The 25372-nt window shown below is 43.9% G+C and overlaps 1 protein-coding gene across 1 annotated transcript; it reads left to right on the top strand.

The window, feature by feature from the left end:
* The first annotated feature begins 121 nt into the window (after nt 1–121).
* DTL (denticleless E3 ubiquitin protein ligase homolog) lies at nt 122–24495 on the top strand. The gene is made up of 15 exons (XM_074537114.1): nt 122–210; nt 619–744; nt 1564–1662; nt 1991–2052; nt 2143–2263; nt 2723–2788; nt 3916–4031; nt 4691–4764; nt 5679–5782; nt 6658–6762; nt 9101–9213; nt 12362–12451; nt 14238–14376; nt 18522–19393; nt 20895–24495. Exons 1-15 carry the CDS (start codon nt 165–167, stop codon nt 20961–20963), a joined length of 2202 nt encoding a protein of 733 aa, XP_074393215.1. The 5' UTR covers nt 122–164; the 3' UTR covers nt 20964–24495.
* The last annotated feature ends 877 nt before the right edge of the window (nt 24496–25372 follow it).

The following is a 25372-nucleotide window of genomic DNA, read 5'->3' as shown; positions in this document are numbered from 1 at the left end:
GGCACGGCCTGGTGGCCCCGCCCTCCTCTCAGCGCTGCCCAATCAGAGGAGGCGGGCGCGGCGCTCCGCGCTCTCCGCTGGCCAATGAGGGCGCGCGGCGGGCTTGGCGGGCTGGAGGTTTGGCGGGAGCTGGCGCCGTGCGCCCCGGCCGTGTTCCCGTTGCCATGCTGTGCCGCGCGCTGCTCCGCCGCGCCGCCGCCGCGCCCGCCCGTGAGTACCGCGCCTTGCCCCTGAGTACCGTGCCATGCCCCTGAATACCGCACCTAAACCCTGAGTGCCGCGCTATGCCCCTGCCACCGCCACCGCGCCTTGCCCCTGAGTACCGCGCCATGCCCCTGAATACCGCACCTAACCCCTGAGTGCCGCGCCATGCCCCTGCCACCGCCACCGCGCCTTGCCCCTAAGTACCGCGCCTTGTCCCTGGCACCGCGCCTTGCCCCGCCACCGCGCCTTGTCGCCGCCGCCACCGCGCCTTGCCCCTGCCACCGCGCCTTCCCGCACCCCCTCCCGTCCCAATCCATCCCCGGCCGCCCGCACAGCCGCGGCGGCCGCCTCGCGGCTCGTGGCGCCCGAGCCTGCGGTGTCTGAGGCGCTTACGGTCCGTCTGTCCCGTTGTAGGTCCGTGCTCAGCGCTTCCCCTGCAGCATCTCTTGGAGGGCTACCAATGCAGCCGAGAAGATGATCACCTGTCCTACGGGCAGACGGGAATGCCGGTCCCTCCTTTCGGCTGCACCTTTTCTACAGGTAAAGTCACCTCCTGAAAGCCCTTTTGCGGGGCCGGGGTATGGGCTCTGTTTTAAAGTGAGCTTACTCCTGCAGTGTGCTTGCTCCTACACGTGATAAACTTTGGATCGTGGTGCACCTAGATACTGATGGAAAGTTTTCCCTCCGAGAAGCAACTGTAAAGCTTTTATTTTAGTGTCTCTCTGTTTCATCTGGGTGTGTTTCAAGGTGTGTCCTCTTGGTGACAGTGTGAGGCTACATAGGTGAAAAACTGGGCTTTGTTCAAAATATATAAAGGCTATAATAGGGTGGAGAGCATTAGGTAGACGTCAGATATGGATGGATGTCACCAGGCTGTGCTGTACACACGGCATTTCCCCATGATGGGGGAAGGGAGTAAGCAATGAAGCTCCTGGATCTTTAGGGCAAAACATCTTCATTTGATGTGCTCTAGTTTTGGCTTGAGACTTTACATTTCTCTAAGGAGGCTTCCTGCTTTTCCAGGTCAGATCACAGAAAATGCTGGAGGCTGTAGATGATAGGTACTCTAGATACAGAAAACTGTAACTGGAAAACTGTTATAGGTGGTGAAAGAGGTGTAATCTCAAAAGTTGCTTCTGGAGCCATTTGATTGCCCATGTATAGTCATTCCTGAATGGAGCATCTAGAAAAAAGGCTTGCCAGTGTTTCTGTATTTTAACACTTAGATTGCTATGTAAATGCTGTTTATTTCACAGTTTTATATTTGCCGCATTCCCTATTTAAAGCACCTATGGTTTTCACAAAGAGCATGGGCATGATTTTTTATTAGCTACATAATATATTTCAATTTCTTTTCAGCCCCAAATTTGGAGCACATCCTAGCAGTTGCAAATGAAGAAGGGTTTGTTAGACTGTATGATACTGAAGCACAGACCACCAGCAAGCTCATCTTTAAAGGTAGATGTTCTACAGAAGGTGATCTTCATTTGATGTGACAAGTGTGGGATTTGTAGGAATCAAGGAGAGCTTTTTGCAAGTCCTTGAAACATAAATTGTAGGTAGTACTTTATTTCTTCCACATAGTTTGCTGAGTCTTCTTTACAAAGCAGCAGCATGAATGTGCTCTTCAATGAGCAGTAGTAGATGAATTTTTCTGTGTTGTCTTTCATGCCTAAGGCAAACTGTTGACAAGATTTCTGATTTCAGTGTCTGATGTCATTTAGTCTTTTGCAAAACACTATGCTTCAATGCACTGAACTAATCTTGGCTTTTGCTTTCTTTTTAGAATGGCAGGCTCACTCAAATGCTGTATTTGACCTTGCCTGGGTGCCGGGAGAACACAGAATTGTAAGCAGTTTTTTGCCATCTGACTTTTTTTTTTAATGCTTTGGCAACTGTACAGAAAATGACTGAAGCTTTTTATTTTTCCCTCTGAAGGTCACTGCTTCAGGAGATCAGACAGCCAAGGTGTGGGATGTGAGAGCTGGCGAGCTTCTTGGCATATGCAAAGGTCACCAGTGTAGCCTCAAGTCAGTTGCTTTTTCTAGGTTTGAGAAAGGTAAATGTTGATATTGTCTGTTGTCTGGTTTTTCCTTCTTCTTTACCTCTGGCAAAGTACTTTAAGGGTTAAAGGTCTTTGGAAGCTGACAGGTACCAATAGCACAGGCCTGAGCCATGACCCAGCCAGGAAAGCAAAACTGTCTAGCTGGAACGTGATGGAGTCCTGATGCTAAAATCTGCACATTTCTGATCTTGGGCAAAGATAAGATCTGCTTCCATACCCAAGGGTGTGAATATGCTTTCCATAAGCTGGTTTCTCTACTGGGAGTAAGAAAAGGATAGCAAGAGTAAGGGAACAAATTAAAAAGCATGGCAAAACAATGGCCTGAGTTTTGTATTTCCAGGATTGGCATCCCAAGTGTTGGGACAGGAGAGACAGGTACACTGATGGCATTGTACTGCATTCACTTAATTAAATAAATGCTTTTGGAAGCTAATAACACTTCTTTTCTCTCAGCTGTTTTCTGTACTGGAGGGAGAGATGGAAACATCATGGTTTGGGATACCAGGTGCAACAAGAAAGGTAAATAAACTTTCAGTTATGCATCAGAAAAGCTTGGTGTCTCATGTAAAAGGATTGCTCAGATGGCCTGGTTGGACTGATATTTTTGATTACAATGTAGGCAGCAGAGGATTCTCAGATAACTGTACTGCTTTAGGTACTGTAAGGGGATGGAATAGGTATCTCTGCTACCTATGTATAATGCATTTCTCCACTTTGCAGCAGTCCCAGCTGTGCAGCATCAAACCACAGGCTGGTTTGATAATTCCCTGTGTGTAGGTAAGGAGGTGAGGCTGTACAGAATGCATCCTGCTAGGGCAGTGTAAAAGCAGGTGAGACAGGAGAGATTGCTTAGGTCAGAGCCATCCAGAGGGGTGAGGAAAAGCTGGAAAGACTCCTGCCAGCATAGGAAGGAAGGTAGAAAGTGTAGAAAAAAAGAGCTTGTGAGTGCTGGTAGCAACTGAATATATTGTGGGAACACTTACTATGAAGATGATGTGAGCTCATTCTGCTCCTCTTTGTTTCCTGGAGCTTTTCCTTCTCCAGCCCCTTCCCCTTACGCCATTTCCCAGTTCCCTGCCCTGTCACAGCAGTTTCTTTGCCTGTCTTGCTCTTCCATCTGTCCCAGATTTCCTGGCTTTTCAAACAGGCCAGTGAAGGAAAAGTTGACTGACTCCACATGATTGAAGTGGAAGTTGTAGGAAAAGAAATAGAAAAGTTCCCTTACTCTAGTAAGGCAGTACATTTCACAAGGTATCAGACAAAAGGCTGAACATGAAAATATAAAATAGAGTGGAAAAGCACCGGGCATGTTCCAGTGAGGCAGTTCTGCTTGGGATGAGGTGGGTTGAACACTCCAGATCAGGATTCATGTGAAAAAAAGACCAAGGGGTAGCATTTTCCAAAGGCAGCCTGCCTAGATCAGCTTTAGTTTCATTGTCCATGCTACACTGACCTCTGGGTTTTTGCAGTGTGTTCTTCTCAGTGGTTTTGTATGTAATTAGTTTTTGTTTTCAGAATACAGTAATAATTTTCAAGCTTAAACTAAGCCACCTTTTAGGTCTAATCCCAAGCTGATGTCTGTTTTATTAAAGTGATAGCAAAATTGCATGTAAACTAATAATTGAGATGTCTTTGATTTCTTTCAGATGGCTTTTACAGACAGGTAAATCAAATCAGTGGAGCACACAACGTGGCTGACAAGCAGACTCCTTCCAAACCAAAGAAGAAGAGGCAGAACCTGAGAGGACTTGCTCCCTTGGTGGTGGGTGTCTGGGCAAGAAACAAAATGTCTCTTCTGGGGACAGTGTTATTCACAGAATTCTTCCTAAGCAAATAGAGTGAGAAATATGTGGTTTGTACATGGTAAATACTTCCATTTATCTTTGCAGAGATGAGGTTTTTTTGTCATGGTCATTTGCAGTGGCTAATTTTAGACATTGTTTAGTTGCCTAACAACCCACAGGCCATAAAAGCCAACTTTGGGCAAATGCTATATGAACATATATGTTGGTTTTTTTTCCCCTCCCCAGGGAGGAAAACATTCCCTTTTTGAGGGGAGAGATAGGGAGAGTTGTACATTTTTTTCTGTCTTTTTTTTGCCCCCTTAATTTGACCAGACAAATTACTGCCTTACTGGAGTAAGACCTGATCATTTTTGATCTATTAGGCCTTGGGATGAAGGCAGCTCTCTTATCTGTGAGCTGAAAGATGTGATCTCAAACTGCTGCCCAAACACTTATCTCTCAGTGGCAATTTCACTGGAGGGAGTGTTCAAAGCATTGTTGTGTCCTAAATGACATCTGCTGTTTCTGTGTTCTGCTGCCTGCCTAGGAGGAGGTTTTCCCTGCATTCACATGGCCTTGAACTAAGATCTCGCTGACCTTAAAAGAAAATAAAGTTCTTTTTTCTTCTCTTTTTAAGGATTTCCAGCAGAGTGTAACTGTGGTGCTGCTTCAAGATGAGCATACTCTTATCTCTGCAGGAGCTGTTGATGGGTAAGGAAGGAGGATGCCTGCTTTCCTGTCTATTCTGTGTGCTCAGTGGCATAGAAACATTGGGAGATTTTCTCTCTAAGATCACTCAGTGGCCAACAAGGCCTAGAGCTACTGCTAGGTGGAATCAACAGCTATGCTGCCAGCTTGCATTGACTTTACTCCCTTGCTGGAGATTGCAGTACTGGACAAACTGTGATATGTGGTAAATGCTCATTTTAGTCTTAGCTGTGGGGCAGAATGAGAGCAATTCTTCTCTCTCTCCATTCTCATGGACCTATGAGACCACACATAGACAGACTATTGTTAGACAGCCTGTATGGGTGTGGGTGGGTGGTCAGGGCCTGGACATGTGTAGGCATGCTTGAGAAAATGTTGCTTTGAGTTACAAAAGATGCATTCTCTTAGGTGCCAGATCCCTTGCAGCATCTTGGAGCTTGAGCAAACTCTCTTAATGATCAGCATGGAAATGATCCTCTTAGACTTGATTCTTTAGCAGGTTCAATGTGGTCAGAGCCTTTCTGCGGCAGATAAGATTGACTCTCCTGCCTATGGTTCATGACAGAGACTTGCTCCCACAGAGCAAGCAAAAAAATTGGAAGACTTAATTTTTAAAACTACAAACCAAAACTAGTCATCAGGAGTATAAATGCATCCATGTGTTTCCTTTTACTAACTGGAGGAAGTTGGCTTCTAGGCTCTTGTTCTGTCTTGTGTTAGTTCCAGAAGGCAGTGCTGCCTCCTCACCCATGGCCAGCAGAGCAATGTTTGGCTTTCAGCACAGCTCTGCTCCTGCTCAGCTGTTGTCTCCTTAGCACTGACACTCCTCAGTCATGAGCACCCTGATTTCTGTGCTCCTAAAGGAGCATGGGAAGGGAAGTGAGGAAGCTGAAGGCACTGGTGCTTTTCTCTTGCAGCGTGATCAAGGTGTGGGACCTGCGCAGGAACTACGCTGCCTTCCGCCAGGACCCGCTGCCCCTGCGCTCCTTCTGCTACCCTGGGACCAGCACTCGCAGGCTTGGTGAGCACTGCACGTGCTATAGTGCAGAGAGAGTTTAACAAGTACTGTCTGTGACATTTCTTATCTTTATAGCCAATTGTTGATCAGACTGGCAAACTCTGCAGGGTATTTTCATTGCTAATATAAATTTTCAATGATAAAAATGTGCAGAAGCTTCAGCAGTGCATTTTCATAAACAGAGTGGAGAAAAGTAGAGCTCTTGATGAGGAATTTAGCTAGTCATTTTGATACGAGTAAAATTCAGATTGAACTTTATTTGTATTGTATCTTGCAAAGACAACAGACTGGACTGGGTTTTTTTATTATCACCTCTTGAAACTGCTATCAAAAATGATAGTACACTTGTCCATGTTTCTCTGTCTTCTTTGTACCTTTAATACCTTACAATGCTCTGATGCAACACAGTAATTCCTGATGATTTGTCTGATCAATGTGGTAATGGTCAGTGTCATTCCAAGGAGATAGTTGTGAAATAATTTGCCTGAAGGGAAAGATTTTTCTTGAACCTGAATCACTAGCAAATCAGAGAATTGTTTGTTCTACCAAAGCATGAGCATCTTTATTTTTCATCTCTGCTTCTACAACTGGTTGTTCCTGTTATCTGTTTGAAGCTATCACATAAATCACTTGCCTGTTCTGAAGGTGCAATACCTTTCTAAATCCTTTCCCTGAATCCTCATGAGAAAATGTAGATGCTATTGTAGAAACATTTCTTCCTCAGCAAGTGCTGTGTCAAACATAGAAACTTTACCATGACAATCTCATACATGTTACAGATCCTTTCCAAATTTCCTTCTCTGGGTATTTCTTTGAGACTATTTCTTTTCCAATTTTTTTTTTTTTTTTTTCTGAAGAACTTCTCTCTTTCTCTGTAGGATATTCTAGCCTGGTTTTGGATTCCACTGGTGCTAATCTGTTTGCTAACTGCACTGATGACAGTATCTACATGTTCAATATGACAAGTTTAAGGACCACTCCAGGTAAGCATGAAATCTGTGGAAATAGCTGCAAAAAGTGTAGATGTTACAAAGCCTAGAAAGGCAAGTGTGTCTCTCTGACAGAGAGACATGGACCAGGTTCAAAGCTTGAAGGAAACCTATTCCATGCTCTCATCTCCAAAGCTATGCAGGACAGATCCACATTTTATGTTAAGCCATCCACATGAAATTAATGGCAGATAGAGGTTCACCGAGACAGAGACTGATGGTAGTTTGCCTGTTAGCTCTAGTTATCCAGTGAGGAATGCCTACTATGCAGCCTGAAGCAAGTTTGAATCCTCTGCTTACTGGCAGTCACTGGTTTGTCAGACTTTTAGATATGAATCCACTCAAAGTGATCACCTGATATCTTCAGATATTTTAAGGTGTCTTTTCAATTTAACTTATACCACAATTTCTGGAAGAAAGGATCCCCAGCATATTGAGGTGCCTCATCCTTTTGGTTTCCTTCAGCTCTGCAGCTTTGACCTTTACATGCACAAGATGGCCCTGAGCCTTTGGTGCATGAAGCTGCTTTGCCATAGGCCCGTGGCAAAACTTGTTAGATGCATTCCAGGCAGACACATAATTCATTTCCCATTTCCTTTTCTCAGTCTCTCAGTTAACTGAAATGAAATGAACAATGTGTCCTTCTGTCTGCTCAGGAAGGCAGTCTGGTGGGTGGGAACACTTCCAAAGTGGAGAATTGCTGTGAGTAGTAAATATTAACAGCTTGGTTGTGAGGTTAACCCTGGCTGCTCTGTGGGGATGTGCTGTCTGTCCTGTCCCTCACAGGAGCAGGCTGTGGCCAGTGCAGCCCTCGGGCTCCTCATGGTGCTCTTGTCTTGTGTGTGCAGCCATGTGCAGGCCCGTGCTCCAGCTGGATGGAGCTCCTGTGCAGTCCCATGCTCCAGCTGGATGGAGCTCCTGTGTAGGCCTGTGCTCCAGCTGGATGGAGCTCCTGTGCAGTCCCGTGCTCCATCTGGATGCAGCTCCTGTGCTGCCCTCTGCTCCAGCTGGGTGGAGCTCCTGTGCAGCCATGTGCAGCCCTGTGCTCCATCTGGATGCAGCTCCTGTGCTGCCCTGTGCTCCAGCTGGATGCAGCTCCTGTGCTGCTCCTTGGGCCGCCTTCAGCAGAGGACAGCACCCTCCCTCCCACCCTTGGCTGCCCTCAGCAGAGGGCAGCGCCCCCGCCCACCCCTGGGCCGCCCTCACCGCCCCCTGGGCCGCCCTCACCGCGGCTGCAGCTGCTCCCATGCAGCCCTGGGATGGCTCTAGTTCGTCAGGAAATCCTCCTGTAACAGCACTTGCTGCCTGCTTTAGGAGGGATTCGCTGTCTGATGGCCCCTGCACCGGGAGAGCTGTGGGCAAAAAAATCAAAGGGTCTTGCAGCTCTTCAAAGGCCACCGAAGGCGGCCACATGTCCTCTTGGTCTGTGGGCTGTTTCCTTTGTGAGAGCCACTACTGAAACAGGGCTGGAGGAGAGCCCAGCCTGGGCTGCCCTGGGAGCCCTGTGCCTTGTGCCCCATGAGGGGACAGGACATGGTGCAGCCAAGCACTCAGATCACACTCAGCTCTCCTGCCATTGGAAACCATTGTGTTAGGGCCATGTCAGCCATTTGGGATGATGGTCTCAAGGCTTTAGCAAACACTACTGAGGCTTTAAATACTGGAGAGCATGAATGATAAAATGCAAGTTTTATTGATGAAATAAAGCTTCTGGCAATGGGAGGAAGGAGCAGCCAGTGCCTTTGTTGCCACCTGGCTCTCATGCCAGTAGAGGCCGTTGTGGTACAGCCATGTCAGCCATTTGGGGGGATGGTTTCAGGCCTTTAGCAAACACTACTGAGGCTTTAAATACTGGAGAGCATGACTGATGAAATACAGGTTTTATTGATGAAATAAAGCTGCTGGCAGCAGGAGGAAGGAGCAGCCAGTGCCTTTGTGCCACCTGTGTGGAAGAAGGCTCCTGCTGCAGGACTGCCCTTGTTGATGGAGTGGGACTGGTGATGGTGGTTGAGGGAGAAAGAGACAAGGAACCTGAACCAGAGGAGTGGAGCAGCCCAGGTGAGGGCTGAGCCTGCTTGTCATATGGGTCAAGGTTGAGCTTTAATGAAACAGCCATTGGTTTGTTTGGGAAGCCTGAAGGGCTCCAGTTAAATAAAGAAAACTTCCTGCTGCCAGAGCCCCAGAGCAAGGGAGCAGTGCAACCACTTTCTCCAAAGGATAAGTGGCTAGGCAGGAAAAGCCTGTAAGATCAGCCCTCCTTGCACAACTGACTCCAGGGCTATGCATTGAGTGGGGCTTTTACTGAGGTTTGTGTTTTATTTTCTCTTCACAGTGGCAGTTTTCAGTGGACACCAGAATTCCACCTTTTACATCAAATCCAGCACCAGCCCAGATGACCAGTTCCTGGTCAGTGGCTCGAGTGACTGCAATGCCTACATCTGGAAGGTGAGGCAATGGGGGCAGCTGCTTTTGCTTTTCATGTTCACATAGAACACTCCTCTTACTTCCCAGTCCTTCCCAGAGCAGCGTGGGGTTAGCTCCTGGCATGTTGTGCCTGGAGTGTGTATGTTGCTGTCAAGGCTTCGTGTAATTGTTTAATGTAAAACAGAGCTAACCTCCTGCCATCAGTACATCTCTCATCACTGCTGCTTATTGCAAATTGCTGTTCTTAATCTGGTTTTAATGGGCATTAAAATCCTTTTTCAGTCCTGTTGATTCAGGCAGCTATGACAAGTAGACAGACAGTTCTCAGTTCATAGTTAGCAACAGAGCACATTAGCAGAAACCTAAAAGTTTAATTGTTTTAAAGGGCACACTTTCCCTCCACCTCTCCCTTTTCCGGCTCTGCTTCAGACATAGCTTTTTCTCATGCCTAATTTACAGTAGTTAAAGCCTCTGTGTTACAGCAAGGGCTCACCAGAGCCTTCAGCAAAATTCCAAAGCACTGTCTGACAGCTGAGGGCTTTCGTCACTTAACATCTTGCAGGGATGTGTAGGAAATGCATATGTCACCAAGATAGTAGCAGGCACCTCAGAATAAGGCACGCCTCAAGTTCTGCTCTTCATGTTCTCTTAAGGGAACAGAGTGAACTTACTGAAGCAGAACAGACAGAAAGCACAGATGACTGCCTATTACAGTTTTGAGATAACTTTTAGGGAATGTTGTTTAGGGCATGTCCATCCATTTCACAACGAGTTTGAGAGTAAAATACACACCTCTCAGAGGAGCGGGCCAGCCTGCTGAGGCTGTGGTTTGAGCACGTAGCCTCTTTATTTTGGAGAGCACTTGGGAGCAGCTGGGTGGCTCACTCAGTGGGGGCAGGAGTGTGGTAGCAGGATTGCTGTGCCAAGTGGTGTCATTCTAACCTTCCTTGTGTTCTGTGCAAATTCAGCAAAAATGCCTGTGTGAACTTGACTTGCACATTCTGCATTCATGTGTTTTGTACTCTCTTGGAGCAAAGGCTGGGACTCAGTTGAGAGTATTCAAGGATGTCATATCTCAAAATTTAAGCATTTGAGCACATTTAAAATGCATTCATGTAGGGAAGGCTTCTGTTGCTATCACATATGAGTGACAGATCGTATTGCATATTTATAAAATAAATCATCAGATGATTACTTTTTATTTTAATACCATAGTCATATTAGAAAGTGGGACTTCCAGTGCATTTGTCTCTTTCAAGATCTGTAGTATTCAGAGGCTTCTTAATTGAAATGTTGACAGATTTGTCTCTGAAACATATGTATCTTTTCATGGCACGAGGACTTACTATGCTGTGAAGAAAACCATGGTTAGATGATGCATGAGTAGTTAACAGGTGATATTATAAGGACCTAAATGAAGAGCTCTCTCTGTATATAGAGAGGAATGAAATGCAGAGCAATACCTTTTCCACTTAAAAGATTTCTTTGAGAAACATTTGCAGCAGTGCTAAATTTGTATTTGAGTGAGAACCACTGTGGATAGAAGTTACTGCTGACAAGGATGCTGTTTCAGTCTATTTTCATCTACAAGTCACTTCCAGGCAACAAATACTTCTTTTGTTGTGTTAGGTTTGGTTTTGTTTAAATTAGAAGTTCATCAATTGATGAACTCTCACTCTTGAACGACCATAAGATTATACAAGCTGAAGAGCAGAGAGGTTTTTCTCCACAAAGATGGTACCTATCTGAGGTACCTTCCTGGTAATAAAACAATACCATTTGTAGATTGTGCTTCCATTGTTCTTTCAATCCTTTGATGTGGATCAGTCCCAGGAAACCATATCAAGTTGTGCTTTGGTGTGTCCCAGCCCTGGACTGGAGGTGCTTCTGTATCATATGGTGCACAAAGCCATAGACACCATTTTAGGCTGCATCTTGAAAATGGATCTAACAGCTGTTTCCAGTGAGGAGAGTAACTAAAAAAGGTCTCATTTCCTAGGTTTCTCTTTTTAACCTTTCCACAATAGGCCTCACTTCCCCAACAATATCCTGTCAATTCTGGCGCAACAAGCAGCCTGTGCTGGGGCTAATCCTGACTTACCATGCAGACTGCCTGACAGTCTTCTGCCAAACACATGGGCACAGCCATAGCTCTGCCCTCCTCTTCACTTCACAGGAATAGTATAGTTCATTTAATTTACACTGCTGTAGTGTAAAACCACCATGTCCTAGAAAGAGTAATTCCTTTCCTTCCAGCAATCAGAGGACCACTGGACCACTGTTTTGGCTGCTATGAATGTATAATAGCAAGACTGCTATTAACTGTAAGTGAAGGTGTTCTCTGCACCAAGATCTCCTGTTTATTCCCTAAACAGGGATCTGTTCATTCCCTTAGTCATTTATGCAAATCCCCTTGATAAATCTCCCTCATAATGTCACATCAATGATGGTGACTCACAGCTCCAGAAAGGATTGCCTTCTGAAAGCAAGCAAAACTGTGTGTGTTCATGTGTGTGTGTTTTCTTCTTTGGGCCACTTAGTGCTGGCTTCAGCTCTGTCTGTCACCTACAGGAGCTGGAGTCAAAGATAAGTAGCAATACAGGAGAAAGATTTTTATGAAGAGTGTGAGAGAAGTGGAGATCAGTTGAATGGATGTGAGTTATTGAGAGAACTTTCCTATGAATCTTAAGAGGGTCTCTGGTCCAGCTGATTGATTGGAGAAGGAACAGGCACTTGGCAGTTGCAGAAATGCCAGTTCTGAAGCCAGTGGAGGTTCATCTATGAGATTTTGTTGGCAGTGGTTTCGTTTTTTTAATAAACCATTGACCTGTAATTGGGACATTGGTAAAATAGCAGCAGAATATATTTGCCTAACCTGCTTAAAAATATGAGTTCCCAACATCTTACCTGGAACAGGTAGAGCTATTTAAAATGTTTGTGTCATGTTTTGGACTGTCAACTCTGGAGGCAGAATTCCTGTGAGGAGCAGGAATTGAACAAGTGTTTCCATGAACTGCTTCTTAGGACTTCACAGGCTGAGAGCATTTCACACAGGAAAGATGGGAAGTATCCATATGCTTCACAGGTGGGATATGGGGTTTTTCTTGGAGATGTACATTAGGCTGTGTGCCTTCTGACTGTTTGCCTGTTTTTCTGTGGAATTTTTAAGGTTTCTGAGCCCAGCCTTCCTCCACGGGTACTCCTTGGTCACTCTCAGGAAGTTACCTCCATTGCTTGGTGTCCTTCAGACTTCACTAAGGTTTGTCTTCTGCAAAATGGTTTTTACTGGGAAACAATAGGTGTGATGTGACAACATCTGCTTTTCAAAATGACAGCAGCATTTGTTGTTTTGGGAGGAAATTTTTAGTCAGTCAGTTCTAAAATGTTCATTTAGGAGACAGTAATCCACCCTTGTCATATTAGCACAATGTATCAGAACCTTTTTATTATTTCCAAATAATTTTGGCTAATTGAGAAATCCTAAGAAATTGCAAATCAGTAAAGACCTCTCCTGATGAGAGCTTGATACTACCTATAAGAGAGAAGACAATGAAATAATTTAATCAGGGCTTTAATAAGCCAAAGGCTTGTTTTGTTGTGCAATATTCACATTTTCCTTTCCCTCGGACCATTGATACATCTGCTAATCTTGTACAGAGTGACAAGAAGTTCTGAATGCCCTTTAGAAACATATGGACTCTTTTCACTGTGACCTCTTTTCAAAATCTGAGCTGCTTTTATGACAAAAAGAGCCTCCAGTGAAATCAGGTCAGTAGCTATGCACCAGGTGTCACTGAAAGGAAAACAACTGGAGTAGGAAGTTGGCTCAAATGTTTGGCCTAGCTCAAAACTAGAAATAACCCTGAAAAATCCTGAGCAGTGTCCTAAGGACAGCCAGAGTTCCTTCCACCCCACAATGTTAAAGAAGTCAGCTTCTTTCCCTAGCTTCCATTGCAGCACCAGGGCTTCACAAAAGCATTACAGTGTAGGAGGGTGGGAGTCTTGCAGGGAGACATCAGGAATTACTCTCATTGTGCAAGATGCACAACATGAGAACTGACATTTCACATAAAATCTGTGATCTAGAGGTAGCCCAGCATCCTGTTCATGATGTGTTGGAAATGCAAACCAATTCAGCCTTTCAAATTGTTACTGACACAGGGAAGAAATAGGCAGCCATTGTTCAGATGCCAATGCATGAGGAAAAGTGGAAAATATGGAGCTAACACAGGTCAGGAAGCTGCTTGGTGTGATACAAGGAGCAAAGTTGCTTTTGGTAAGGACAACATTGGTGTGACAAAAGTCAGAGTAGAGACACTTGCCCCAATCTGACTGCTGTGAACTTTCACCACAGCATTTCTTTTTTTTTTTCTACTGGTTGATTCCCTGCTGAGTTGCCAGCTAATCTGCCTGACGCTAGCCATAAAGTGTGGGTTAGATGGGTGCTGCTCCTTTGGTCAGGATTCCAGGGATCTTTTTGGAGCATGTGATGCTGCAGCAGGACTCTAGAGCTGTGTTCCTGGCAGAGTTGGGTTCTCTGCCAGGTGCTGCTGACATCTGACTCTGGAGAGATAGCACAGCTCAGGCAGCAGCCATCCAGTGTCACCTTCTTGGTGTGCTGCAAATGTTTCTCCCCAGGCAGAAGATGTCCTCAGCAAAGGAGGCAGATTAAGGTGCAGGTGCACAAAGGGTCGTGGCTGCTTTTGTCTACCAACGGCTGGAAATCCCAAAATGTGCTGTGCTCTGAGCAGAGCATTGTCTTACATAGCCATGCAAAGCAAATGGTTGGTGGTGGCTGAGATTTCTAGAGCAGAGAGACAAGGGTGCAGCAGCCTTGCCTGCTTGAAAACAAATACTGCTGCCTGATGCAGTAATGAAATAGAGTTGGGTTATTTTTATTGTTTAATGGTCAGTCTTGTACCCCTTCAGCCAAGCTTCACCATCATTCATAGTGGTGTGGTGTGCTGGATGAAGCTGTTCAGTTCACTCAGCCAGTGATCCATAGGATATGCCCTGGTCACTCTAACACACACTTTTATACTTAGATTGCCACGTGCTCTGATGACAACAGTGTGAGGATTTGGCGCCTACAACGTTGTCCTGGGGAAGAGAAATCAGTATCCAGGAAAGCCAACCTGGTGGGCTGGGTCACTCAGAAGAAACCAGACGAACAGCATGGAGCAGGTAAGGCCCCTGAGCTGAGGAACCTTGCTCTGCAACACAGCTGCTGAATTTTGTCTGTTCTCTGTACCAACAAAAGCCTTTGGCTTGTCTTACTAGCCTTCTGAGGTTTTTGTCATATTGGGCAATTACTCATATAGCCAGACAAGCACTTCTACATGTAAATACTTCTGCCATCAACAGGACAAGCTGGCTGAAGTAGCTCACAAGTATGGCAAAGTCTGTCAAAGCAGATATTCATTGACACAGCTTGCTGGGCAGCCAGATCTTCAGCGGATTTTGGGCAGGGTTTGATAATTGAACAGCTGAAGGAGATGTCACTTAAGGAGCAACAACTCACTTTTTTTTTTATTTTCCTATGAAGTACTAACCAAGAGCAGTAAGATCATGTGCCTTTTCTAGTTTGGTAGTTTACCCAGCAAAGGGTTGACAGCACATGTAGAGCCTTGGAACTCTGACCTGTTTGCTTCTGCCCATAGCTGAACTGTGCACAGAGTTATTTCTCAGGTGCAGTTATCAGTGTTGTCTCTCTTTCTTCAGCTTCAGTCAGTGCTACTCACCATATACAGCCAAATGAAATGCTGTGTAGTGAAAGTACTTCAAAAAAACATGTAGACAATTGTGATGATTGTAATGTCCCAGAATTAATAATCTATTCATGAGTGAACAAATGCAGTACCTTTCTACAAAACCTGGGCACTCAGACAAGCTGTGCAGCATGCTCTGAGCCAGCAAGCAGATGTGGGCTCTCTAGAGAAGGGGGTCACTAAGCAGGTGACTAGAGCAGAAGAAAGGAAACCTGGTCATAATATTACCTTTGATTTGTCTGTAACCTGCATTTTGTTGCAGTAGAGTAAGTGAAAGGAGGAGGTGCCCTTCCCCCAAAGTGAAGTAAGATAAGCTTCTCTGTAGAGTAGCTCTGAAACTGAGAATACAATGGCTTCCCAGCAGCTGCTGCTGTGACTTCCTGCATTCCACCTATCTTTCTGAGCCACCCTCCAAATGAATTTCATCTTGGCTAGCACAAATAAAGGCTGAAGGTCTCCAAATCCCACTAATGGGATAACATTACCTCTAACCTTTTGCCAGTGAGTAACAAGTCTAGCAGGAAGTTTGCAGGACAATGGGAGAGAGAGTGCCAGGACCACTACATAGCTGGTAATTGTTTTGTATTTTGAGCCTCCTCAGAGAGGGCTCAAAAATATCTTTGTGTCCTAGTGAAAAAATAGAAGTAAGCATAGGTTTAGACCAAAAACATGAGATCTAAAGGATCTTATACACTAAGACTTTACAAGTCAGCTTTGGCAATAATACCAGAAAAAATTACTTATTTCTCCTTGCTCTTGCTGCATGAAAGTAACACAGGAGGGAAGAGGAAGTACACAGACACTGCAAACACAAGAGCAGGCTTCCTGCTGACCTTGGCTCCTGAACACAAAACACGTGCTGGTAGAATATAGGAGTTATCTGCAGAGACTAATTCAGAGCTGGCAAGCAGAGGACTATTTCAGACCTGCTGAGATGAATCTAGGTAGTTCCCCACCCATTTCTGACGAACAAATTCAGAGATTGAGGTTGTGTATTGATTGTTGACCTATTTCATCAAGTGTAGCAACCAGAGTTTCCTCTTTGGCAATTACTTTTGTGGTTTCTGTAAATTGTACTACTTTCTCTGTGGTTTTGTGTAGCCAAATTTCTAGAGCAGGCCTGTGCATGGACAGTTTGTGAGTCTTAAATCTGGAGATTGATAATACCACTCTAGAAGATTTGTGGCAGAGAAGGTAGGAAACATCCAAAATAACCTGCTTTGGTGTGATGCAGGTTGACTGCAGGTATTTGCAGTATTCTACCATGTGCAGTGGCAGCATAAATGGAAACAGCTTCAAACTAGCTTGGTAGAAACCTGAATAATGCATGCAGTCTTAGGAAAAAAAATGCCTGATCTTCATATTCTTTACCTCAAATTTGTGTTTGCTTCTTACCATGACACTCATCCTACTCCCAGGATAACTCTTTTACCATCATCCAGCATGTCCACAGCATAACTTTCAGACCAGTTTGGGATTCAAAGTGCTCATACCCAGCTAGTCATGATATTTCTGCTGAATGAATTTGTAGTAATCATTATGGATCAAGAGTTGCTGAGCTTGCTGTTTTCTTCCCCCCAGGAGCTTAGATTTTTGAGTGCAACTAATTTCCCAGCTGAGTTATTATTGTCTTGTAAGTGCTCATTAAACCAAAGATTAGGAGAAGAAATCTTGGCAGTTATATTTGCATAGCCCAGATAGAGGCAAGTTGTTATGAAGTAGCAAATTTTATCAGGAAAGGAGCCTTTAACTCTGTTTTTTGTGTTGAAGTTATGGATAGTGGGATCCTTTAATGTGGGGTCCTATTCAGTTTTGCTCTGATGCAGCAGTACTTGTATTTTGGATACTGGTTAGATAATACAGTGAAAGGGTCAGAAGAGTTTTAGGATGGTACATAACCAGGCCTGTGGGTGCTCACTCAACATGTTGTTTGTGAGACTGCCCACTGTAAAGAACCTGGCAGGTTGTTCACACTAGACTTCTCATTGTTCTAATGAAGTGCTTTATAGTGCAGTGCTAGTGCTCTAGAGTGGGCAGCTGGGATTAGAGCCCCGGTATACACAAAAATTTTAGTGCTCTTGTGCCCAGCAGTGGAAGTGCACAGGGGAACTTAAGGCACTACTCCATTTAATTGCATCACTGTGAGTTAGGAGAATGAGAAAGTATTGGATTTGCTGGGAATGTCCCAACGAAGGCAGGAATGAAGAATCTGACTCCATGTTTTCAGAATGCTAATTTATTACTTTATTGTACTATATTATATTAAAGAATTCTATACTAACTGTACTAAAGAATACAGGAAGGATACTTGCTAAATGCTAAAAGGATAATAATGAAAACTCGTAACTCTCTCCAGAGTTGTGACACAGCTTGGCCCTGACTGGCCAAAGAATCAAAACTCACACCAGAATGCAATGAAACAATCACCTGTGCGTAAACAATCTCCAAACACATTCCACATGAGTAAAACAGAGGAGAAGCAAATGAGATAAGATTTCTCTGAGGCTTCTCAGCTTCCCAGGAGAAAAGTCCTGGATGAAGGAATTTTTTCAGAGAATGTGAATGCCATATGAAAGCAGGCATCTTACAAACCTACTAATGTGTTCCCTGTGGAAGGGGGCTGGAGATTTGAAAAAATTAAAATAACACTCTCTAATATTGCTGCAGACCGAGATCCTTGCTGTGTATGATTCCCGCTGTTGTTAGTGAGGTCCTTATGTCCCTACCTATGACTGGTGTTTTCTGAGTGTTCAAAATTTCTCTTTTACAAGCAGGGACATTTATATCTTGGCTAGTGAGCTCAGAAGCCACTGTGAAATACCTGCTTGGGAATCATCTGTTGAGAGATTTTATTTCTTTTGGAATTAAGTCCTTGTTCAGCAGGTGAAGAATTTCTCAAGCTTCCCTGAGTGTGGTAAATGGCTACTGGCTCCCTTCTAATACAACACTGCAGAAAGTCCGCCATCAAAAAGACAAGACAATGAAAGAATGTTCTTCACTAAAAAAAAAAATCTTTTAAATCTGCAGCCAGTAACACTTGGAGCATTATTTAAATGCTAGGGCATCACAGTGTAAGGCTTCCTTGATACTGTAATTAGCCATGGGACCTGCTTGCAGTACCTTTGTCCATCAGCTCACTTACGGAGCTGTTAAGGATGCAGGGCAGGTGGGGACCAGCCTTTCTGCCAGGCAGTTGTCTGGAAAAGCAAAATCCAAAGCTCCAGCAAGGCTAGATACCCTTGGAAGATTCAAGATTTGTTTTGTCTGTTCTTCTTGGCTGTAGCTCATGTAAGAACTCTCACTACCAAAGGGATAGATGTCAGACATTACACAAATACACTGCATTATGCTTTATCAGTGTGATACAGGATTTTGTAAAGGACTTGTAGCAGTTTAACCAAAATCAGAGGGATTTATACAACTTCTTAGTTCAAAAGGGTATATCTGACCCACAGGGTCAGCACTGATTCATCTCCTGGTTGGAAGAGGTGTTTTTAAAATGACTGTCCTTAATTTGTTGTTCTGTGTTCCTCATCAGCCTACTTCTTTCTCCCCTCCCAGGGCCAGCAGCCAGCCCACAGAGCACTCCTGCCAAGGCCCTGACAGTGGGCAGTGCGTGCATTTCCTCCCCCCGGCCGGCTGCCTGCGCTCCCACGCAGTGCGGAGACCTCCCGCTGCCCTCCTGCACTCCCACTGCTGCTCCCAGCACCCCGGGCGCCACAGCCTTCACCCCAGCCCAGGCACCTGCAGCCAGCCCCTCTGCGTCCCCCAGACCGATCCCTTCCTCCAGGATGTCCATCAAACACTGGGTTACAAGGACTCCCTGCTCTTCTCCTCCAGAAGTGGAGAAAAAGGCTCCTTCTCCTAGAAAAGCCCTGGCAGAAGTCACCCAAGTCACCCAGGGCCTCCTGGAAGCTGCTTGCCCTCCTCAAGTGCCACACTCACAGTTTGAAAAGCGTGCCAAGAGAAGGCTTGACTGCAGCAAGGAGGCTGATGCAGGGCAGAAGTGTCTGCAGGGCTGTAGCTGTGTGACTGAGCTGGACCATGCAGCTAAGAAATCCAAGCTGAATTTATGTCACTTGGTTCCAGACCAAAAGGCTTCTGATGAAGACTCTCTCAGCCTGGCTGACTTCTGTAATCACCATGAAGGCTCCAGCCACAGCCCAAAAGAGCCTTCCCTTTCTGGAAGCCATATTAATCCATCAGGCATTGAAAGTTCCCCCCATCTTTTCAGATCTCCTCGTGGGAAAGACACTGAGGTAGTAGATAAAGAGAACAGTTCTCCTGAAAGAAAAAATTGGTTGTCTGCTCTGGGAGAGAAGCTACGGACTGGCAGAGCTGGCAGCCAGAGCACGTCCAGCAGCCCCCTGTCATCCTGCAGCCCTGGTGCCAAGAGACACGAGTCTGGGGCAGTGGCCTCTTCACCAAAAACTGTAAGTAGGGCAGCCAACAACATCCTCATGAAATAAGTTCTTCCTAGCTGCCACTCTTCCTTTGTTTGTTCCCTCCTGCTCAGACACAGAGAATTATCTGATCCCTGTGACTATGGACAAAAGGGATGATTTCTGGCCTAATAAGCTGGATACATTAATGCTGTTATCTGCTAATCCTCTCCATGCAGGAGCAGAATTTTTATGATGTGTCCTTCATTTTCAAGGGACTTAAGGCACACAGGAGCTCAGAGATCCTTGCAGCACCCAGCTGGATGTTAGAAGGATGTAGCCATCTTAAATACAGCTCTACTCTGAGAGGCGCAATAATGCCAACAGCTTTCTTGGCAGATCTCCTGTTAATGCGATCACCATCACATCTGCCTGTTTATGTTACTGGAAAGCCACTTAAACACTGGAAGAATGAGCTAAATTCTCTTCCAGCTCAGGTAGCAAAAGAATTTGTTACCCATGTTAAAACTGTGGGGCATTAAATAATGCCTTCAGTTCCTTCTGTGGAAAACTAGAAGAAAACAAGAAGTATGTAAGAGTGAGAGGGCAGGATTTCACCTACATCATCCTACTTTTGGTGTACAGGAAGGCTGGGACAGAGCTCATCCTAGGACCTGAAATTAAAGTTAAGCTTATAAAGCAGCTAAAAATGTTGGCATGATGGCCTAACTACGAAATTACAATTACATTTTCTCAAACAAACCAAACTTGACTTGTCCCTGGACTCCCAAGTCCTTCAGTGTCTTTGTCTGAGTCTCATTTCAGTAAATGTTAGGTAAATTTTCAGTTATCAAATTTTAGTTGTACTCTTGGATATCTGATGCTGAAGTTGTTGCCATCATTGAGGCTTATCTCATTTCTTACCTGATTTCATTCCTTCCAAGGGATGAAATTCCACTTTAATCAGATACAACCTGGGCAAAGCACCAGTCCTGAAGTTATTCATAGCAGCTGAACTCCTCATGTTGGGTTGTACCAAGAAACCTTGGCTATAGGAAACCTACAACTGCTTGTGACTACTTGTGCTTTATGCTGTACATGTTTAAACACAAGACAGAGGGATTTGCCCTGGAGAGAGATTACTGTAGAACAATTACCTTTCCTGCCCAGTATGCCCTGATTCAGATTTTGGGATGCTCCTGTGTTGTTCTCATAGCCTGAGGAGATGCCAGGAATACCCAACAGCATTCATTGAATTTGCTGTATCTTGGAAATCTGCAGCTCTCTTACTTGCTGTGGGGAAGCTGAAACTGCAGCTGGAGTGCATTTCTCATGGCAGTGGGACGACCCCAGGATTTAGACAGGGTTTCCTGTAGATAGGAGGCCTCTTCCCTGTGAGACACATTGTAGTAAAGAACCTTTCATTTACTCTCTAGTTGGGAAGCCGAGCAAATTGGAGCAATGGTGGAGGGGATGCTTTTGATACTCCTGCAGCATATGAGCTGTTCACCTAAAAGTGTTTCAGGCTAATTTTGGTTTTATTTCCTGCTAGGCTGCAGCCACTTCAGTTTCCATGAGGAAGATCTGCACATACTTCCACAGAAAGCCACAGAATGACTGAAGCAGCGTGCGGCGCTTGCACCTGAGGGATGCTGACACCAGGCTGTCACAACCAGACTTACCAATGCCAACAACAATGCACCAGGATTACACAATTTGTTGTCAGACCTTCACAGACTTGAGGTTTTAGTCTTCCCATTTTTAAAGTTTTTATCAGTTGAAGTGGGCTGTGTAAAAACAATACTTACTCATGGTCTGTTTCTGACTTAGGGTATGTATTTTTTTATAAACAAAGTATTTTTTACGTGGCAACTGTTCTAGTCCAAAGACAGACACAGCTCTGCTGTGTATTGTTGGCAGGCACATACAGCTTGTCAGTTCATGTTACTAATCTGCTGTTCAAACTGCCACTACTTTAGAGTAGTGTGTAAATCATTACACTCTCCTGAAAAGTAACTGTTGGAATGTATGTACAAAAATTTGCTGGAGGTACACCTGAGCCTCTTCATGCTGAATGGCATTTCTACAGTTATTCCTCTAGTACTGCAATGACTGCCTGCTTCCAGCAAGGAAGTTAGCTATGTGTTAATTAAATCTAAAAACGTTTTAAATAGCCCACATCCATTTAATGGTGACTATGGTGTAAGAAGAGACAAAGTTTTAATCAAGTACATAATGCCTGTACTCCCCTTATATCCCCCTTCTTCTCCCACCCTGGAAACTGCTGTATTTACCTACTTAGCTGCCTCTTGAACCATCAGCACTACAGCTCCTAAGACCAAAAGCTTACCACTTTACTGAAATAAAATACTGGCAAGGTGTGTTCACAAAATTAGTTTGATCTATCCTAAACAGGCATCCCTTAACAGCCCATTGCCAGTCAGTTCTTACAGGTTCAGCCTGTAGCAAAGGCATTAGTAACTGCTTATAATTTAATCTTCATAACAGTTTTATAATACAGTAGTTACAAAATAATACCTTGTAAATTATGGGAGAGAAAACTGACATTTTAGAAAGCACTTGAGAGCATTTACATGTTAATATTAAAAGGCTTTGCCACTGTAAGTTGTCCCCAGTGCTGATAGAACAAAGTCACTGAAATGAGATCACTGGCTAATGACACTTAATTCCTCAGCCATGCTTTCCCTAGGATCTTTTAGCAGAAGACCTCTATCTTATCTTGTAACATTTACTCTGTTTTCTAGTGCAATCATTCCCATGAACTTCAAAACCAATCAAACCCTTTGAATCCTTATGTTTTTTCCACTGCAGAAGAATTGAGGTATATGAAGGGGATATGATTCCACTAACTTATGTTTTCTATCTTAAATTTTAACCTCTACTTTTCAATAACACTGGAAAGTATGGTAGCTGAAAGGGATTAAAAGGAAACAAGCTGGTTTGTATTTTATGTGGTAGATTGTATTTTGCAAGGAAATAAATTACTTGAGAGAAAATGGCTTTTACAAAAGGTATGCTACAGCTATGAAGCAAAAGGAAATGTGTAATGTGCTTTTTTTAAAAAAACAAAAGTAGTTACTATCACGTTGCATCTTTTAGCATGAGCTCTTGTGTACAAATAGGGGCCAGAACAGCTTTCTCTTGTTTCCTGAATTACAGGCCATCATCCTATGAATGCTTCAGGCATTTTTTATAGTTCTTCTTTAAAAAAAAGGATTTTTAAAAAGTGACTACCCGAATAGATCTAGTATCTTAGGCAAAACAGGAATATAAAAAAATCTGCTAGTTCAATTTTAACCTACCTCTGGATATTGAAGTAGATGGAAGTAGTAGAAACATAAACTAAAATTAGTAGTTTTGGGATTTAATTCTGTCTTAATTTCAATTATTATAGCAACTTTGTGGGGTACAATGTGCCTTGTTTCAACCAGACTTTCATGCAGGATTCCTCCATGCAGTTTGTAAAAAATGTTGCAGAGTAAAGAGATATGAACCCTATTGAAGTACATGAGAGTTATCAGACACATCAACAATAGGATTTTGTGTTTCTCCACTCTTTCATAGTATTTTACTCTTCCAGAAATGTTCTGCAGCCAAACCACTATGTCCTGTATCTTATAAATGTCTACCTAGAGAGGATATATAGTGATGGCTTATCACTTGGATGAATAATATTCCATGGGCATGTGAGATTTTCTTCTTTTATAGAAGATACTTGTTTAGTGGAATGACTTGTTTTGTTTTATGGACCACCAGGCGTTTATTTCTTCATCTGAAGGTGGTGTCAACCAGGTTCAGAGTCCAGGAGAATGAACTGGATGATATGTCCAACTGCCTTGACCTTATCTGTGATAAAATCAAAATTGCAAAAGCATGGAAAAATTGCTGATACAAATCATATGTCAGCAAGCTATACCTCCGAGTTTTCTTTCCTTCTAAAGGATTTACAGAAACTCTGACCTCCATGTTTTATAATCCAATTAAACCTTTTCAGATGTTACTCCCAAATCCTATATATGTATGTAGATCCCACCTTATGTATCCTCCAGGTTTTTCCAGGCAGATGATAGTCATTCCTGATGTCCTGTCTCTGTCCTCAGTGTTTACCCTCTGACTGCCAAGTGGGATTTGGGACTGACCACAGCAGTTCCTGACGGTGCTATATCCATCAGCTGTTGCTGCTGCTCTCTTGGAAGTTGTGCCTCTCCTGCTCAGCTCTGAGCACCCAACCAGTTTGGATTTAGGGCAACTTGACAGCAACTAGGGCTAACCAGCCCTGCTGGGCAAAACTGAGCCGGCACTCCCAGGATCTGCACAGATGCATGGTCAGCAAGCCTGGGCAAACATTTCTGCTGGAAACAGCACTCACTTAAGAGTCCCCTGGGGAAGCTAACTGCCAAGAAAACCTAAAATTTAATTCCCTCAGTTCCCTGCCTCAGCAGATAGTTATGGACCAAAACCAGGGAGGGGACAGATGTGAGCGTGAGGGGACAACATTGCCACCAAGGGGACTGTGCTGTCAAACTACCTCTTGATGTGTGGAGTCGGCTTCTAGTAGAGTTCAGCTTCTTGTTGGTCAGGGAGTGCTTGGGTCTTCCTCTGGCATGGTTGTTTCTGCAGCCACTGAGCATGGCTGGAATCTCCAGTATGGTCCATCTTACCTTGGAGTGTCCACCTTGTAACCTGACTACTGAGGTGGTAGAGAAACGCACCATCATGGCATTGAAAAATGTTCCAGTTGCTTTCTGCATGTGGTATGTCATTTCTTAAAAAGTTTTGTTTAGAAATAGATGTTTTTCAGCCAGGGATTTGCCAAAAGCATTTGGTAGCTGAGCATTCTGGGGTTTAGGTGTAATTCTTCTGAAGAGGCTCCTCAAGGTCAAATATTAAACGTTTTCCATCACCAATATTTATTTTCCAGTAAATGGGAAATGGTGTTCATCTTCAGGTCCCCTACAATCACATTTCATTCTTTCTCTCCTGAAGCTGACTTAACAGTTTTCCAAGTGGAAATTATCACTCTGTTTCTCTTCACAGAACTCAGAACCCAATGGTTTGCTTTTTCCCTCTCTGATTTATGTATTGCCCAGACTACAAGAAATAAAATACATTGTGCTACTGTACAGTGTCCATGTGTTGTCCTTCAAAGAGCAGCTTTACCCATAACAAACTGCTCTTCTGCTGCACTCCACAAAATGCCAAATACAATGCAAAGCGTGGGTGAAGGGAAAGCAAACATGAAAGAGTCCATATGTAATTTCTTCTGAAATGACTCAAACATTTCATGTCAGTAGTTTTATACATTAATGCATTGCTGATATGAGGACAGCATGAACCCAGAAGAGAAAAAGCAAAATTGCAATCAAAGATAACCTTTAAATTTTAAGTCTTAAGGTCTGAATTACATATTTTTCTAATCAGAATAACTAGCTTTCCATCTTAATTGGTGCATTATGGAAAAATTCCAGGGACTAAAAGTACAGCAGGAAGACACATTACTCCAGTCTTGTGCAGCTAGACAAAGACTCAAAAATCAGAAAGCATTATGTATAATGAAGTCTGAATACTTTATCTTAATTTTTCAATATAGTATTTTTAACTGCTGGATCTATAACAGTTCTTATTTTTGAAGTTGTTCAATCTTGATTTAAATGCTTTGCATGATTACAGGTCCATTACAGTTGTACATAAATTGTTCTAGAGTTTGGATATTGTGAAAAGACTGATTTATTGAATTTGTTCAGCTTTGTCTTTTGCCTGTTAGCTCAGGTTACTCACTTTTTAGTCTGGGTTGCAGATATTTATACTACATTAGATCTTCTATCCAATTTGTAGAAAGCCCAAACATAAGACAACCACCTCTGATTCTCCTCTTTCGTGAGCTAAAGAGATTCTACATACAAAACCCAGAAGAGCCAAGGAAGTGCTTCATTCCTGCACATTAAAGAGCCACAGTCGTAGCTCCACTTACATTAACACCTCTGTCTTGTCTTCACTCAGATTTATGGT

The sequence above is a fragment of the Zonotrichia albicollis genome, chromosome 3 (genome assembly GCF_047830755.1).
Source record: "Zonotrichia albicollis isolate bZonAlb1 chromosome 3, bZonAlb1.hap1, whole genome shotgun sequence".
In the NCBI taxonomy this organism is placed as follows: Eukaryota; Metazoa; Chordata; class Aves; order Passeriformes; family Passerellidae; genus Zonotrichia; species Zonotrichia albicollis.
This window is presented reverse-complemented; position numbering and strand designations above follow the sequence as displayed.

Excerpts from the sequence above, each read along its gene's own strand:
- DTL (XM_074537114.1), top strand. The coding sequence starts at position 165 with ATGCTGTGCCGCGCGCTGCTCCGCCGCGCCGCCGCCGCGCCCGCCC. Across the intron at positions 2,053-2,142 it reads TGCCGGGAGAACACAGAATT|GTCACTGCTTCAGGAGATCA; the intron begins GTAAGCAGTTTT and ends TTCCCTCTGAAG. Across the intron at positions 4,032-4,690 it reads GAGGACTTGCTCCCTTGGTG|GATTTCCAGCAGAGTGTAAC; the intron begins GTGGGTGTCTGG and ends TCTCTTTTTAAG.